We start from the raw sequence: 17,901 nt of genomic DNA, 5'->3' as shown, positions 1-17,901 counted from the left end.
TAGCACCATTAACCGCTCTTACCTCCACCAAGGTCCTTTTCACATGGACTGCCAAAGCTGATGCCACCTTTCTCAGTCTCAAGATCTGGTTCTCCCAACACCCGTTGTCATCCAGTAAACAGTTCATTGTCGAAGTTGATGCTTCTGAAACTGGGGTTGGAGTTGTCCTTTTTCAGTGCTCTGGTTCCAACAACAAAATTCATCCTTGTGGTTTCTTTTCTTGCAGTCCCAGTCGAATGAAATCATGATGTGGGGGACCGTGAACTCCTGGCTATCAAGCTTGTTTTGGAGGAGCGCACCACTGGTTAGAGGGTGCTGGTCTCAACAGATCATAAGAACCTGTCCTATCTTCAAGCTGCCAAAAGATTAAACCCCTGTCAATCTCAGTGGTCCCCGTTTTCTTCCCCGCTTTAACCCCCCTCTCTCATATCAATCAGGTTCTAAGAACATAAAACCGGATGGGCTCTCCAGACTACACTCACCCGATGACCTCAAAAAGATGCCGGCACCCAGTCTTCTACCCAGTCCTTCCATTACTACCCTTACATACATTGAAGGTATTATAAACCAAGTTCTACAGACAGAACCAGACCTTGGACCCCTCTATCCAACATGACATCCAACATGACATACATACCCACCTTAGTCAGAGCCTGCCTCATCCATGGGATCCATTTGGCAAAATTCTCTGCACATCCTGGAAGCTGTCGGACCATCGCTCTCATTATTTGTCGTTTTTGGCGGTGATCCATACATAAAGATGTTAGAGAATATGCCCTCGCCTGTCCTGTCTTTGCCCACAATAAATCTTTCATACTAACCTCCATCAGGACTGCTTCAGCCTCTGGCCATTCCCAAGCGACCCTCGATTTTGTAACTGGAACTTACCCTAACCAAAGGTATGACCACAAGCTTCACTATGATTGACTGTTTTTCTAAAGCCAGTCATTTCATCCCTCTCAGAAAACTACCTACTGCCTTCCAAACTGCCCAACTCCTAGTCAAGCACATCTTCCATCTCCACAGCATCCCACAAGAAAGAAAGTCACACTTACATTCTGTTTGACCAGTAAAATGGTCAAAAAGAACGCATGAATCAGGAAGTAGAATCGACCTTTAGATGTCTCACTTCCACTAATCTGTCTGACTGGAGCCAGTACTTAGCAAGGATTGAGTATGCTCACAATTCGCATATCTCTGCTGCAACAGGTCTGTCTTCTTTTGAAATATCTCTTGGTTATCAACCTCCACTCTTCCCTGCAGGTGAGAAACAGATATCCATAACTTCAGTTATCATCAAGCATATTTGATCTAACACCATCACAGCCCTTAACTCTGGTGTGTGACTGTGGAGGTGTATTAGACCCCACTTGGCATAACATGGCTGTTATACGTTATGGTGGTGGTGTTAATTCATAACAAGGATCCTTTGTGTTACAACCAGGATGGTGGAGCGAGCTAACTGTGTTCTTTATTAACCATTCAGATTACCTGGCGACCTGTCCAGACTTGCCTATTGTGAGGTAATGCAAAAGTTTTGCAAGGGAATGCAATACTTTTGCGAGGTAATAGAAGAGACTGAAAAATCCTCCATGTCTCCTTGGGGGGCGCCATAGTATTCCACATTTTTAGGGTTTATAATTCAGCTTTATCTTTGAAATGCCACCTTCTGAAATAGCATATTATTTTCTAACTGAGCTCATGGTGTAGTAGCGTAAAACCATGTAATAAATCCAGGTCTGACAGAGACATATTTAAGATGATTCTTTGACTGAACATCATATAAACTGACTGTTTACATGCTGTTCATGCAGTGTATCATTTTGACTTTTGCTTTGTTTCTGTTTTCCAGCTATAGAGGTGTTCCTGTAATGAACACCTGATTGGAAGACCATGGCCATGTAGCACATCCTCATCAACAAAGTCTGTACTCAGAGACTTGTTTGACTTGTATTTTTGGATTTGAATTGAACTGAGTTACTCTTGATCAACTCAGAGTCTTTTTTGTGTATATACTCCACAATGAATAATCCCAAATAATAATACTCGCAACCACAACTGCCAGTATTTTACAGTAAATTAGAAACTTTCTTTTACAGTGTAGAAGATTACGGTGATGTAACATAGGATTCAGTGTTCAATGAGGCATCTATGTATTCATAAAGATGTTTCACTTTAGAGTCAAACAGGAAAACAAAATCCACTGTGGAAACACATTTCACCATGTAAATGTGCAGAACACTAGTGGTGTCTTCTAGGGCAGCTGATAACCTAATCATAAATAAATAGTGTGGAAATAATAAAAAAAAATAATTGAAAAAAAAAAAATCAACCTGAAATCCTTTCTGGCTCATGGCTTGCCTGTTCTCCTTTCTGCTTATGATAATATGATTTTTATATTTTACCTCACACCCTAAAGCTCCACATATCTCTTCCCCAAACCAGTTATTTTCATAATAAAGTTGTTTTGTTCTTATTTACAATGTAACTGGTTAATACATATTTTGCTAACCTGATTTAAGACCTCTCCTGAGCTTCCTCAGTCTCAGTCTCATTGTGATGAAATAACAAAACGCGTCAGTGAAGACTTGGGCTGGAATGCTTCGGTCTCTGTTGTGCCTGAAAAAGGCACAACAGAGACAGAGACTGGTGTCCTTCTATTGCTGCTCTGTTTAGTTGGTGTTGAGCCATGGCATCTCGCTGTGGATCTTCAGTTGCACTGCGGCAGAGAGGAAGCAGCTCCAGAGGGTCATAAACAACACCCAGAGAGTGATTGGCTGCCCTCTTCCATCTCTGGACTCACTGCCTCCAGAGAGTCCGCAGCATCATCAAGGATCCCTCACACCCTGGCCACCACATCCTCAAACTCCTGCCCTCAGGGAGGTGTTTCAGGGCAATAAAGTCAAGGACAAATGACTAAAAAACTGTTTCTACCCAAGAGCTGTTGTACTGAATACAGCTAATTTATTTATTTACGTATTTGTCTGTTTTCCTTAACATCCCAGTTGTTTTTTTGTTTTTTCTATTTTATTCTTGAGATATACTTATTTTATTAAACTATTTAACTTGCCTTCGCGAATAGCTATTTTTTAAATTTTGTTGTGCTTTTGTTCGTGCACAAAGACAATAAAAGGAATTCTGATTCCGGTAGAGTCAGAATGTCTGACTCTACCAGAATCTCTGTTCTAGTGAACAGTTGTAGCATGCTGACATCATGCTGGCTAATGTTAAGACAGCAAAGAAAATTATGGGTAACCATGGCAACTAGTGACAGTTTAAATTTAGGCTGGTTCTTTTTGACATCAGGGTGCGCATGCATCCACCATATTTACAAACAAATAATGCCTCTGTATTTTCATTATTATAGATAATCTTGTTTGTCAACATATTTTCAACACTTTTGGAACTTTTGTATGACAGTCTGCAGTGAAATGATCACTAAAGTACAGAAGATGGAGTAGGAAGCCATCTGTTCTCCGTACTTGCTTCGTCTATTGATCTTGAAGAGTTTTAGTTTTAGGGAATGAGAACAGGCGTGCTTGTTCACTGGTGTAATTAGTGATTAATTCACCGCCAGATGTCCTGTTGGCACAACAGTTTAAAACATTTAAAACATTTCAAACCATGCTTGAATTTAATTAGCATTTGACTTCTAACTCTGTGAATTATTTACTTTTATACTGACAATTTATGCAAAGTTTCAACATCTTGTCAGTGACACTTTAAAGTTTAACCCAGACATCATCATTGTTGTCAAAATAATATTGGCAGATCAACTTGCTAGCGATCCTTGTGTTGAACATCCAAACATATTCATTGCTTCAAAGCCACATGTTGTGCATAAATACAAAATGATCCTGTCTTAACTGTTTCCAATCATGTCACCAGCTTACTGCACACACCACACATCACTACATGACACGAGACATGAGCAGTACCTGCTTTTCTTAAAACAGCTGGAACTATCACAATTCATTGATATAAACACTATAAAAATGTGTTATCAAATTTAGCTGATGCAAAATTTTCAAAATTCACAGCTCATACTGAACTGTGACATCATTTGATCTATTCTTATTTGCTCATTTATTTCTGTTTCACTTTTTCATAGTTTACTTTAATCAACAAGCTCACTGAGCTTGTAATACTCAACTAAACTACTAAGTAAAACAGAATTTTTTTTTTCAGAAGTAGTATTTTAACTGGATGGTTGAAGTATTTTTGCTCATAAACTTGTGTATTAGAGAAAAGTTGTCTGTTTATTCTGCATATGAGCACAAAACCATGTAGTTTGACAACATCATTACTGAACTTAACTCGTCATCTATTGTTATTTAATACCCAATCCTTATCAAGCGAGTATTCATAAACAATAACTGAGAAAACTATTTGGCAATTGTTTTGTGATAATCAGTTGATGTCCCAACTTGGTAATTTTGATCTAAATTACTTATTTTGTTAACAACTGCTTATGGCATGTATTAATTGCTATTCATAGCCAAACCAAAACTATTGTCACACAACATTAACAAATCAACAGATTTGAAGGAAGACAAAAATTCTTTGGTTACTACAGTGTAGTATTGTTACCTGAAAAAGTAGAATGCTATCAGCATTAGAGCTCCAAGAACAGCTCCAACCGTGACTCCAGTTAAGGCTGATACTCCCAGTCCACCTAATCATGAGAAGTTGAGAAAAACGCAAACATAATGATACATTATCAAGTCAATGAAGCTGAAAGTTAAATTAGTTCTTCAAACAGGGAAATATGTTTACATGAATGATTTTCCACTTCTTTTTCTTTTTTTGGCACTTCCTTTCTTCTTGTCAGAGTGAAATGATCACTGTTGAAGGCAGGCAACAGCTGAAAAGTTTTATTTTCCCCAAAGTAGTTGACTACCACCTGTAAATCAGATATCTATATTACTTTCACTAACCTTTACAATCTTTTATATCTAAGGACTGATACAAGGTACTTTACTTTCTAGGGATCTTTCAATATTTTAATTACCTCATAGTTACCTGCTTCAATGTTGGTCATTGCCATCAAAGAGAAATCGCCGACTCTATCACCATTGACATCTATGGATACCTGGCCAGCAATTCCTATTCATCACCATAAAAAAAGAAATCATATGAAATACCTTAGTGTTAAAATTAAGTACACCTTATGTCAGTTATAGGGTTATTAATGATCTAGTCTTTACTAGGAACCTTGTGTAATAAAACCAGCAAAAATACTAATGTTTGTACTCAGGATTTTTGGGTTTGGTTTTGCTTTTCATCAGGTTTCAGTTCACGTTAGGTTAGCCTTTCATGGTCATTTTAGTATTATTTTGATGTAAATTATTTTGGTTAGTATGGTCTTGGTTCTTGCTTTCCTTCATTCAGTTCCCTTGTAGTGTTTCCTGTTATGTTTCTTAGTTATTTCGTCAGTCTAGTTATTCTTATATGTCCGATTCTATGTATATCTTCCTTAAGTGGTCCTAGTTAGGTTATTTCTTTAATCCTTGTCATGTTGGGTTCACGTCTTTTAGCCCACATACAGAACACAATCAGGAGAACAGGGAATCTGATAAATAAAGTTTATTTTAACAATGATGAAATATGAGATTTTGTGGTTCTTGTCCTGTAGATGGGAAGCCAGGGTCGTCAGAACTCTGAAGGTAGTGGGAGAGAGATGGTGAATAGATGGCAACTTGGACAGGTTGAATTCTGATTCAGTGGAATGATCTTGGTGAAGTGGAGTTTCCGCCAGGGCAAGACTTGTGTGTACTGTGGTCTCTGGGGTTGTAGTCCCTTTGCAGGGGGTTCCTGAGACGATCCAGGTTCCGGTGATCTTGACAGAGAGTTCTTTGGAGGTAGATGGAAAAAGCTGGTGGTGGAGGGTGGACAGGTAAGTTCTTGTGAGGAAAGGCAAGGAGTGGTTCGATTGCCTGCTGTGAAACCTGGAGCTGTCAATGATTCCTCAGTCAGAGGGACTCGGGCAACCAATGTGTAAAATCCACGGCGCCAAGAGGAAACACCTGAGGGAGAGGTGACAGGAAAATATTACTTGAGAACAATCTTTAGATAACTCAAAGAGCGGACTCAGAGGGGCTCAGAGTACCATAACTGGCAAACACTCAGGCGTCGAAGTGCTGGCAGCCATTCCTCACATACTCCAAGATGACGAGGTGATTGATCACTTGTGCACTGAATCCAGACAGCAGGCACATCCTCCAGGTAAGTGCAGCCTCTTGGCACCATCTAGTGGATGATAAGGGAAGCAGCAGAGAAACAGCAAATCCCCACAAAGAGCCAAAACCCCAGTTTCCAGCAATACCTCCACCCACTCAATGACTGCCACCTGGTGGCCCAGAAGAGCGTGAAGGAAGAGAAGAATGGTAATCAGTGGTAAGCGAAGAATAGATGATCCAGGGACCCAAGAACGCTCTTCCAGGCCATAGCCATCCCAATCGATGTGGTATCCATGACCTCGTCGATGGGAGTCCACGACCCGGCGAACTGTGAAAGCTGGGTGCCCATCTATGTCTCAGGTGGGAGGAGGGGGCTTGGAAGGAGGGCAAAATGTGCTGGTCTGAACAGGTTTGACTTTGTAAACGTGGAACATGCAATGGATGCAAATTGATGATGGGAGGCGGAGACAGACTGCGGTAGAACTGATGACCTTTTCAATTATGTAGGGACCGATGAACATGGGGGAGAGTTTTTTTGGACATGGAGTTAAGAGGGATGTCACGTGCAGAAAGCCAAACCTTTTGTCCAGGTGAATACTGTGGGGGAGGTGTTCTCTTGCGTTCAGGATAACGTCAATTTTGTTTAGCGGTGTGATTGAGGGCAATGATAGTTCTATTCCAGATATTTTTGCAGCGGCGGATGTAGTGTTGAACAGATGTCACAGAGATCTTTTTCATTTGAGGGAAACAGTGGTGTTTTCCCTCAGATGAAAAATGAAACCAGGGAAATAAGGAAAAGAAATGTGAGTGTTATGTGAATATTCAACTGAGGGGATGTACTGACTCCAATCAGACAGAGTACTGGAAGTGAAGCATCTGAGGGTGGATTCAAGTTCTTGATTCATGCGTTTAAGTCGGTCTATTAGACTGGGGATGCTAACTGGATGAAAGTGTGACTTTAGCTTCCAATGCTGAACAGAAATGTCTCCATACATGGGATGTGAATTGTGGACCACAATCAGAGAAGATTTCTTGGGGAATGCCATGTAACCATAAGACATGCTGGAGTTGAGCAGTCTGGAAGGCTGTGGGGAGTTTTTTGAGCATGACGAGATGACATGATTTAGAGAAACAGTCAATAATTGTTAGGTGTCAATAATTGTTAGGTTATGGTCATACCTTTAGAAACTGGGAGCCTGGTGACGAAGTCGATTGAAATGTGTGACCAGGGGTGCTTGGGGATGGACAGAGGTTGCAGAAAACTGGATCGAGGTTGATGTGATGAAGTGAGCTGAGAATTTAGCGGAGTGGACCCAATGAATTAAACGGGCTCGGATGGAACTGAGGATGAAGACCTTGTTGCGAGGGACTGAGTCAGGGAGAGGTTCAGATTGTTGAGCTTGACGGATGAGATCTTTGATTTCCCAAGTGAAGGCTATTATACAATTCTGCCCTTGTTTTATTGTCCATAGTTCATGGGGGTTGGATGTTTTATCGGATTCTTTACTAAATATTTAAATTCTTACAAAAAGTCATGAAATGTACAACCAAAATCAGCAGGTGTAGGAAACCTTGCTTCAACCCAGTCTAATGCTCGGCCAGTCAAAAGTGAAATTATGAAAGCTATCAGCATCATCATGGGAAAAACTTCTAGGGGAATGATTGAATATAAGAGAGCATTGTAGAAGGAAACCCTTACATCAGTTTATCACCTGAAAGTAGATGGACGGACTTCGGAAAATGTGGAGTGGAACGGTGGTTGTGGACCGGTGGTTCTGGACTGGGAGCAAGGGCAGGAGCTGAAGCTGGGGTCTGTTGGAGAGAGCTTTGTAAAAACTTAGACAAGTCTTTGAGGCATGGTTAGTTTCGGCTTGGCTAGCACCCAAGTCTTGTAAAGCGATTTCATGAGATTGAATTAGAGAATGTTGTTCTGCCATACTTCTCCTGAGAGCATCTGTGACTGCAGGCCTGAATGTTCTGTCATGTTGGGTTCACATCTTTTAGCCCCCATATATAGAACACAATCAGGAGGACAGGAAATCAGATAAAGTTTATTTTAACAATGATGAAATATGAGATTTTGTGGTTCTTGTCCTGTGGAAGGGAAGCTGGGGTCATCAGAACTCTGAAGGCAGTGGGAAAGAGATGGTGAGTCGATGGCAACTTGGACAGGTTGAATTCTGAGGTAGTGGATTGGTCTTACTTTGTGAAATAGTGAGTTTCCGCCAGGGCGCGAAATACTGTAGTGTCTGGGGTTGTGGTCTCTGCATGGGGTTCTTGAGATGATCCTTGAGTGATCTTGATGGAGAGTTCTTTGGAGGTAGATGGAAGAGGCCTGCGGTGGAGGGCGGACAGGTAAGTTCTTGTGAGGAAAGGCAAGGAACGGTTCGATTGCCAGCCGTGAAACCAGGAACTGTCGATGATTCTTCAGCTGAGGTGGAGAGGGTCTCAGGCAACCAGTGGGTAAAATCCACAGCATCATGAGGGAAACACCAGAAAGCCAGGAACTCTGGCTGCACAATGGGCAAAATCCAAGGCACCATGAGGAAAACACCCAAGGGAGAGGTGACAGGAAAATATTATTTGAGAACAATCTTTAGATAACTCAAAGAGCAGACTCCATCAGAGTACCATAACTGGCAAACACTCAGGCGTCAAAGTGCTGGCAGGCCGCTCCTCATATACTCCTAGATGATGAGGTGTTTGATCACAGGCGCGCTGAATCCAGACAGGAGGCACACTGTCTGGATTCAGACAGGTAAGTGCAGCCTCTTGGCACTATCTAGTGCAAAGGTGTCAAACTCCAGCCCTGGAGGACCACTGGCCTGCAACTTTTAGATGTGCCTCTGCTGCACCACACCTGAATAGAATAATTAGGTCATTAGCAAGGCTCTGGAGAGCTTATCCTAACAAGAAGGAGATAATTAAGCCATTTCATTCAAGTGTTTTGTACCTGTGGCACATCTAAAAACTGCAGTACAGTGGCCCTTGATGACTGGAGTTTGACACGCCTGATCTAGTGGATGATGAGAGAAGCGGCAGACAAACAGAAAATCCCCACAGAGAGCCAAAACCCCAGTTTCTAGTTGTTCCTTATTTCAGCTCCCTTGCAGTGTGTCTAGTTTTCTTATCTAGTTACTGTAGCAGCATAAATTGTACGCTGCCACTTCAAGGCCAATTTTGGCTGCTGCATATAAGCAGGTCTCCACCTGTCATGAGGTTGCTTGCATCATGCCATTGTCTCCATCTGCTTCCTTCGTTTGTTAAATTGTGCTGGGTAAGGGTGGCTGTTTCATTTTTTGTCAGGTTTAATAGTAGCCATTAATGCAAACTGGTCTGATCTGTTTAGCCTTCTTTGCTGCACCTCCAACATCTGGACGGATCTGTCCATTTATTTGTTTGCTGGCGGGAAGGTAAGGGCTAGCCTGGCTAGGTAACATCCATCCCCCAAAGCCTTTACATAGCATTTTGTTACAGCTGCACTGCGGGTCTGTTTATCTGGCAGTGTGGTAAGTGTGGTAAGCAGCTGCTGTAAGTTATATTTTCCATCAGCATTGTATTAATAATCTGCTCTATTTTCTTTTGTCTTCTGATGAGTCTCTAATCAGCATTACACCTGGATTGACACTCGCTGCTGTTTTGCCTGTAAAGAAATGTTTTAAAAGACCAACCTGAGCTTTCCTCTGCTGCCAGTAGCATTGATGGCACTACTAATGGGATAAAGTGCAATATTGTAGTTCTACTGTATCATTGTTTTACTATTGTTTTATTTTTGTCTTTCTTTTAGGGCAGGGGTGTCCAAAGTCTGTCCTTGAGGGCCGGCATCCAGCATGTTTTAGTTCTCTCCCTGGTGGTAGTAACAACCTCCTCAGCAAGTCAGTGTTCTGCTTAGGTCTTCTAATGACCCATCATTTGATGCAGGTGTGTAAAACCAGGGAGAGAACTAAAACATGCAGGATGCTGGCCCTCGAGGACCGACTTTGGACACCCTGTTTTAGGCACTAAGGCTTCTGTGGTGGCAGTGATGACCCCTGGTGGCAGTGTCTTGCCTTGTATGTTTTGAGGAAGCACCTTTTTTTTGTTTGCTGTGTTTTTGTAGTGTCCGGGGTGATCCCTTTACTTCACTGGATGTTGCCCCTTTCGTCACTACTTTCCCCATTGGTAAGCCTCAGTTTCCTTTGAAATTTAAACATTTTATTATAATCAATTTTGTTAAAAATGCATTCACTGTTTTTACCATTCAATTTCATGTTGTTAGTTTAAAAACATATTGAAGTTTAATAAATTTTTTAGAACTTTCTGAATCTCTTCTCCTCATTTCCAGCAGAACTTACCTGTGTCCTCATTACATTTTCCTGGAGTTATTCCAGGTGGCATTGTTGGTTTCGCATTTGGTAAACTTTAACATCCTACATTTGGGTTTCATAATAAAGAAAATCCACCCCAGGTTGCCACACTACCTTAGGTTTAGTTCTGTTATGTCTGCATCCATGCCCCATCTTCCTTTAGTAATTCTAGTTAGGTTATTTCTAGCTCCCCCTTAGCTAGTTTTATTATCTCGTCACTTTAGGTTTAGTTAGTCTTTTTGTCTGAATCTATGTCCGTCTTTCTTTAGTGATTCTAGTTAGGTTATTTCTTTGTTTAGATCCTCTAGTTACTCTAGTTCTATGTTCCTTAGTTCTTATTATTGTTAGATCATCCTTGTTTCTGTTTAGGTTTGGTTATGGTTTTCCTCATGTCTATCATGTTTATCAGGTTCTCTTTACTCTTAGTGTGTCTTCAGCATTAGAAGTATTTTCAGCTCTCTGTTTCCTCCCTTTTGTTTTCCCCAGCAGATCTTCTTAGCTTCCCTGTGCCGCCTTCTCCCTGCCCCTCAGCTAGTTCCTGTGCCAACTACTCACACCTGCAATCAGTTATCTCATCTAGCTAGACCTATTGTGTCTTTTACTGCCTTTCCATACTTAAGCTTCTCTATCTCAGTCACAACTCGTCTGTCCGTCTCATCACTATGCTTGTCATTTTATTCGTCACTACCCTTGTTACCATCCCTGGATTACCTGTTGTTCCTTCCTGTTTCCAGTTTGCTTTGCGTTTTGGATTTCCTTGTTTCCCCTGGATTTTGGATTTTATGTTGATTGATTTTCTTCATTAAAATATCCACTTATTCTACGTCTACAGCCTGCTGCATTTGGGTCCACTTCTACACTCATGATAGTTTTACCTCAAGTAGATTAGTTTGAACATTTCTAAACAAAACACAGTGATTTCTGTTCAAAATATAATAGCAATCTTTAAAATAAACAATCTTTCCCTTTTTCTGTGAAAAGGAAGTTTTAAAATTTGTCAAAGTACTGCACTTCATAATTTTTTGAAGCACCTAATGTACAAGCTTTGGGTTAGGGTTAGTTGATTGATTAGTTAAACATGTTGGCCTATTCTTGTAGTTTTCCTATTAACTAAAATATTGCTCTTCATGATACGCCAAAACTCATAATTAGTTCAAAAATATAAACGATAAACGTCATGGTTTTGGGAATTCTTTTTGCCCATACATAGAACACATAAGGAAACTAGATAGGAAAATAATAAAGTTTATTATAAAATAAAAAAGAATAATGTCTTATGCATCTTGTCCGAGGTTCAGGAAATTATGTAACTGGAGCAGGCATGTGGAGAGGGAGGGGTTTGGGGGGCTTGAGCACCTGCCCCTTTTTGCTTCTTGCCTCCAAGTGCTTCTTTGGTATTATTATTTCCTAAACCCTCTTCTGACACATAAATAACATGTACTAAAATTATTTGGTTTTGTGTTGGGGTTTTTAGCCCTCCGGTCACCTTGTTACCTTTGACCTTTTGCCCTTGACGCATGATGCAATTGCCTCTTGCACAGTGAGATAAAGCGGCTAACTGGAGCTCAACGTAGCGAACGTTCCAGATTACAGAACTGATTTTGGTGAATAAAAAAAAAACGTTTTTGGTGAATAAAGTGGAGTAGACTTGTCAGATGACGGAAAACGTTGAACGTTGTATCGTTTCTGCTTCAGCACGGAGTAGTGGTTTAAGCAGAGAGGTAATGAAATACAACAGACACTGACAGGCCTCTGCGTCTGCCTTTCTCTGAAGAACTACTGAGTGGGAAGAGACAGCCAGGTGAGGAAAAACTAGTCTTATCTATCGATTCAGTATTTTTATCATACACACATTAGGCTGTTGTTGATGTGCTATTAGCTAGCTAATAGCTATCGACTTTGCTAGCAAAGCAAGATGACTAAATTCTTTAGTATTGTTTATGCAATAGGGGGCACATCGCCCTTCCAAAACCTATCATCTCCATAATGGATATATGTCTTCTAATTTCCTTTGCTGCAAAACGTTGAACGTTGTATCGTTTCTGCTTGAGCACGGAGTCGCGGTTTAAGCAGAGGGGTATTTATTCTTGAGGCATTTATTCAAGCGTTAGGTAAATGTATCTTGAAGGAGAATAGCACTTAAATAAAAGTCCAACATTCATTTAAAATTAAAAATAACTCACCCTGAATTACCATGATAGATAATAATGTATGTAATAAAAGTGTGTCATTAATGAAGGTGGAAAAAACTCAATCCAGACTTTATGTAAGTTTAGGGTCTGGTTCGCAGAGTATGCAGTTAATTTTTTTCCCAATTAGTCAATAAAAAAAAAAAAAACTAACCTCAGTTAAGTAAAATAAAATTGTAATCACAACTTTTGGAATTGCAATGATTTCTTCTTTTTTAAACAAAAGGTTCTGTTTAAAAAACCTTTTTAAATTAAATAACTCATTTTTGTCTCGTTAACTTAAAAAGTTATTTGCCAAACAAACTTTTATTTGCACACATTACAAATCTTTTGTTGCGATTTTAGGCCCTGCCTCAACGTCATATGAGAATCACAAGCAAAACGTTGAGTCAAACAAAAACTTCAAAATAGCAAAAAAAGATTTATGACAAGCGCAAATAAGTTTGTTTTGCAAATAATTTTTTCACTTCATGACACAAAAATGTGTAATTTTAATTTTAAGACAAGTTTTTTTTAAGGAAAACTCAGTAGGCTTTTCTCATGGTGACATCCATCCATCCATCCATTTATTTTCTTCCACTTATACGGGGTTGGGTCGCGGGGGTAGCAGTTTAAGAAGGGAGGCCCAGACTTCCCTCTCCCCAGCCACTTCTTCCAGCTCCTCCAGGGTAACCCCAAGGCGTTGCCAGGCCAGCCGAGAGACATAGTCCCTCCAGCGTGTCCTGGGTCTTCCCCGGGCCTCCTCCCGGTGGGACGTGCCCAGAACACCTCACCAGGGAGGTGTCCAGGAGGCATCCTTACCAGATGCCCGAGCCTCCTCAACTGGCTCCTCTCGACGTGGAGGAGCAGCAGTCCCTCCCGGATGGCCTGTCTCTAAGGGAGAACCCAGCCACCCTGTGGAGAAAACCCATTTCGGCCGCTTGTATCCGTGATTTCGTTCTTTCGGTCATGACCCATAGCTCATGACCATAGATGGGGGTGGGAACGTAGATCGACCAGTAAATCGAGACATTCACTTTTTCACTCAGCTCTCTCTTCACCACGACGGATCGGTACAGTGCCCGCTTCACAGCAGACACTGCCCCAATCCGCCTGTCGATCTCCCGCTCCCTTCTTCCCCCATTCGTGAACAAGATCCCCAGATACTTAAACTCCTCCACTTGAGGCAGGACAAACCCCCTGATATCTATCATTGTTAATGCATGGTGACATGCATTAACAATTCAATTTTTGCTTTTGTTTTTTTTTCTGCAGTTAAAGTTTGATGCAGCTCTGCTTTCCTGAATGGACCATCTTCATCTCCACTGCAAGTGTAGCAAACAGGCAGCTCTTTTTTATAGATTACAGTCACTAAAAGGTTGTATTGTGCCCTTGTTTATATTTTTAATAGTGTAATTCTGTAAAGACAAAATATGTCTGGTGGTCTAGTTCTGATTTACATATCTTGCTAAATTGCGGGTTTGAATATTGCAACGATTTTGTAATTTATCATTGTTTATTAAACTCTGAAAGCTGTGTGGCTTTGTTAATATTCTGTCCTAGTATGTGGTTAAATGTGCCCTTCTTTTTTTGACCACCTGCCTCTTTAGTGGTCTCTGCACGGCCCTGAACTGGAGCACTGAAAGTGAAGCAGGGAGAAGGTGAATATCTGGGTGGATTGTAAATCTTGTGAAAAATGTTCTTCGTGACAGAGGTCTGTCAGGGGAGATGAGTGGAGCATGATTTGAGTGGGGGTTAATGGTTCCATGGAGTGGTCTTCAAGGAGCTGCAGGGTGAGTGATTGTTGGAGGGCGGACAGGTTTAATAAGACAATGAGTAAGAGGAGCGAAGCTTTGCCAGATGAGGAACTGAAGCCAGAAGATTTATAACAGCAACCACAGACCATAGCAGATCAGGAATCGTGTGAAGGTACAGTGGGTCCTTTTGATGGTGGGATTGGTGCTATTGCAGACAGCACACGACAAAATCTCTCTTGTGATGTCGTTGGACAATGTGAGCCAGCAAAACATGCTTTTTGCACGCCACTTTGTTGCGTCAACACCTAGGTGTCCTTTATGTATGTCTTTGTGCAGAGATTGTGGAATAACAGCTTTCTGGCCTTTCATTATGATGCCATTTTCTACAATTAGCTCATCTCTGTAAGGAAAGAATGGGCGCAGAGCAGGCTCCAATTGTCTCTCTTTGTTCGGCCATCCTCTCTGTATGACGACGGCTAGGTGCTGAGTCACCGTGTGTTCCCTGAGTTCTTACAGTCGGGCTGTTGAAATGTAGCTCACCAACATGACATTGAAGGTTTCATCTTCAAATGGATTCTGCAGGGTGTAAGGGTTTGGAGCTCTCGATAGTGTGTTCCCTTTTTTGTACACTAACCTGATGTCAAAGCTCTGTAGTCTGAGAAGCATCCTCTGGAGATGGGCTGGTGAGGTGTGAATCGGCTTTTTTTGGATGCTGAGCAGGGGCTGATGATCTGTTTCCACAATGACTTGCTTTCCATAGACATAGTCTTTGAACTTAGTACATGGAAACACAACAGCAAGTAGCTCCTTTTCTATCTGAGCATACCGTCTCTCTGTGTCCATCAAAACATGTGATTCAAAAGCAATAGGTTTTCCATTTTGCATGCAGGCACCTCCTAGACCAAAACAGGATGGATTGCATGTCAAAGTGATGAGCTCAGCAACTTTGTAATAAGCAAGAACAGGTGGGGTGGTCAGACATTATTTGAGACGGTCGAAGGCTGTTTGATGTTGGGAAAACCAGCACCATGCAGTTTCCTTGTGGGTCAATATGTTCAGAGGGGCTGCAATGTCACTGAAGCTGGGAATGTACTTGGCAGGGTAATTGGCCATGTCAAGGAAATGTTGCAGTGACGTTTTCTTGGCAATGTCACTCCCAAGGAAACGTTGGACAGACATGTTGGTGGATGGCAGAGGTCTTTGCAGGATCAGCCTTGAGACCTTCCTTTGTAAAGATGTGACCGACGCAGTGCACTTCACTCAAACGAAACTTGCATTTGTGTGGGTTTAGTCTCAAGTTAACTTGTCTGACACGTTTCAGTACTTTCCTGAAACGTGTCAGACAAGTTAACTTGTCTGACACGTTAGACAAGCCAGGTTGCGACCACGATAATGATGTCAGTCAGAATGACTGAACAGGGAAGCGCAGTAAACAGCTGTTACATGGATTGCTAGAAAACTTCGCTAGCTGAGTTAATTCCAAAATGTAGTCAGCAGTGATGATTTGTTTGTCGAGACACACTCGCCAAAACGAAATTTCATCAACATGATGAGCTTCAGTACTTCGTTTGACGTTTTCCATGTCTGTGCTTGCTTGAAAACCGAGTAGTGGTTGTACATCCTTGTCTACTATAAAGAAGATCAGTGAATGAAGTTGATCTTTGAAATCACATAGCAGTGTGACCACACCGCTGGTTTGAATTCTAACCATGTGCAACCAGGTTAAGTGGATCTCCGTACCCCATTTGTTACTCTCTTAAATGTGTGGAGGGATAACACGTTGCATTTTGCTCCTGTGTCAACTTTAAATTCAACGAGAACACAATTGATGTGCATGGTGGCACCTTCCTGCTTAATATCGATTTTTGGTGTGATGCTGTCAACCTCGATGCCGCCCACATAGAAAGTCATAGAAACTCTAGATGTAGAGTTGACTGTTCAATGGCAATTTCATGTACTGTCTGTCTGTATGTCCTCTTGCCAGGATTTGATGTTTGCCTTTGCAGCAGTTTTTGCAATGGTTCATTTTCCTGCACTAATGGCACTGGTTGAGACCACCTAATGCATTTTTCTCTTTTTGCAATGTGAGAGCCTCTGTAATTATTGCAGTCAGCTATAATATGTGGCTGGGGCCTAGGTCGTTGTTGCTGTTTACTGGAGAATTTTACAGCATCAACCGCGTTAGCTTGGCTAGCTAATCTTTTGCTTCCCTCCTATGTCATTTCATGAATGTGGAAGATTGAAGCCGTTTTTACCAGAGTTAAAAGTATCCCCGACTAATTGAACATGTTGGCCTAAATATGTTGCAATTTTGATATTACTTTAAAAAATTGCTGTTTTCGATATGTCAGAGCTCATAATTAATTCAAAAATGTACATCTTTTGTTATATTTTTCACCCATGGAGGTCACCTTTTTTTCACCACTGGGTTGATGATTCATAAAATGGTCCATTCTGTACTGAAGTCTACAGAGTAAACGCTAGAATGTTAACTTTACCCCAGTAGTTGTTTATCATAATGCGTTTGACTGGTGTCATTTTAGATAATGCCACACTGTGCCACACTATCGGCTTTGATAAAAAATAAAAATTGAGACAGAATCTGGATAATATCCCACATGAAAGAAAGGAGAGCGTAGTGCGAGAGCCAGAGTGGAACACAACGAATCACCTAATCTGGACCCTGGACATTTCTCCACAACACTTTGAGCCATTTATACCAGCAGAACCAACAAAGGCTCTAACAGCCAATGTTACGGTAGCGTTAAGGTGATCGCTACCTTAATGAGCTAAAAATAAATGCAGTGCTGCCGCTGAGACAGGCAGAGCTGGAAGCTCTTTGAGATGCTAAGAGGAGCTATGCTGCCTGCTGTATTGACATCACCATCGACCAGGTCCATGGAGGTCCGGTGTCGATGGAAATTAAGTCCGGCGTGGCTGTTACCACTGCACCGAACTCTAAGCAGCACAGCTGATGCTGAACCGGACACAGCGCTACAGACGCTGGGAGAAACGTCAAAGACAAGCAGCACTAATGGAATTATTACTGCTGGAAATGCTAATAGAGCTAGGTCACTGGTACTGTAAAACCACTATGACACTGAACGAAGTTCAGTGTCATAGTGGTACTGTAACACAGTACCACTATGTAACACAGGGTGTTACAGTAACAGTAACACCCTGTTACTGTTAAGAAAATAAATTTAAGATAAGCTAGTTTTAAAACTTAACATATCTTGATTCAAATGGCCTAAATTGTGGTTTTAAATCAGTAACTTATTCTGGCCTATTGACCTTTATGTTACCTGTAGTTACAGCAGATGGTTTGCTAGGATCGTTTGAACTGCCTTTTGTCTGTGTGGGAAAACAATACAGTGGAAGTTCTGGCTTTTCACACACATCTGTGAAAGGCCCTAAACACGGCAGGGGTTTCTGGCTTGAGAGATGGTCA

General features: G+C 41.4%; 1 protein-coding gene across 2 annotated transcripts in view; it reads right to left on the bottom strand.

Annotated features, from left to right (window-relative positions):
• npr3 (natriuretic peptide receptor 3) overlaps positions 1-17,901 on the bottom strand; it is a 93,574-nt gene that overhangs the window by 6,332 nt on the left and 69,341 nt on the right. Inside the window, exons 5-7 of one of the 2 annotated variants that reach the window (XM_007542430.2) lie at positions 5,012-5,106; positions 4,777-4,903; positions 4,591-4,675 (exon numbers count right to left, since the gene is read on the bottom strand). In XM_007542430.2, the coding sequence (XP_007542492.1) occupies positions 4,591-4,675; positions 4,777-4,903; positions 5,012-5,106 (307 nt within the window). The remainder of the gene's footprint in view (positions 1-4,590; positions 4,676-4,776; positions 4,904-5,011; positions 5,107-17,901) is intronic. The other variant, XM_016666281.1, reaches the window with a different exon arrangement.

This window comes from Poecilia formosa, unplaced genomic scaffold (genome assembly GCF_000485575.1).
Source record: "Poecilia formosa unplaced genomic scaffold, Poecilia_formosa-5.1.2 Scaffold692, whole genome shotgun sequence".
NCBI classification, from domain to species: domain Eukaryota; kingdom Metazoa; phylum Chordata; class Actinopteri; order Cyprinodontiformes; family Poeciliidae; genus Poecilia; species Poecilia formosa.
The sequence above is the reverse complement of the archived record's forward strand: the minus strand, read 5'-3'. Positions and strand labels throughout refer to the sequence as shown.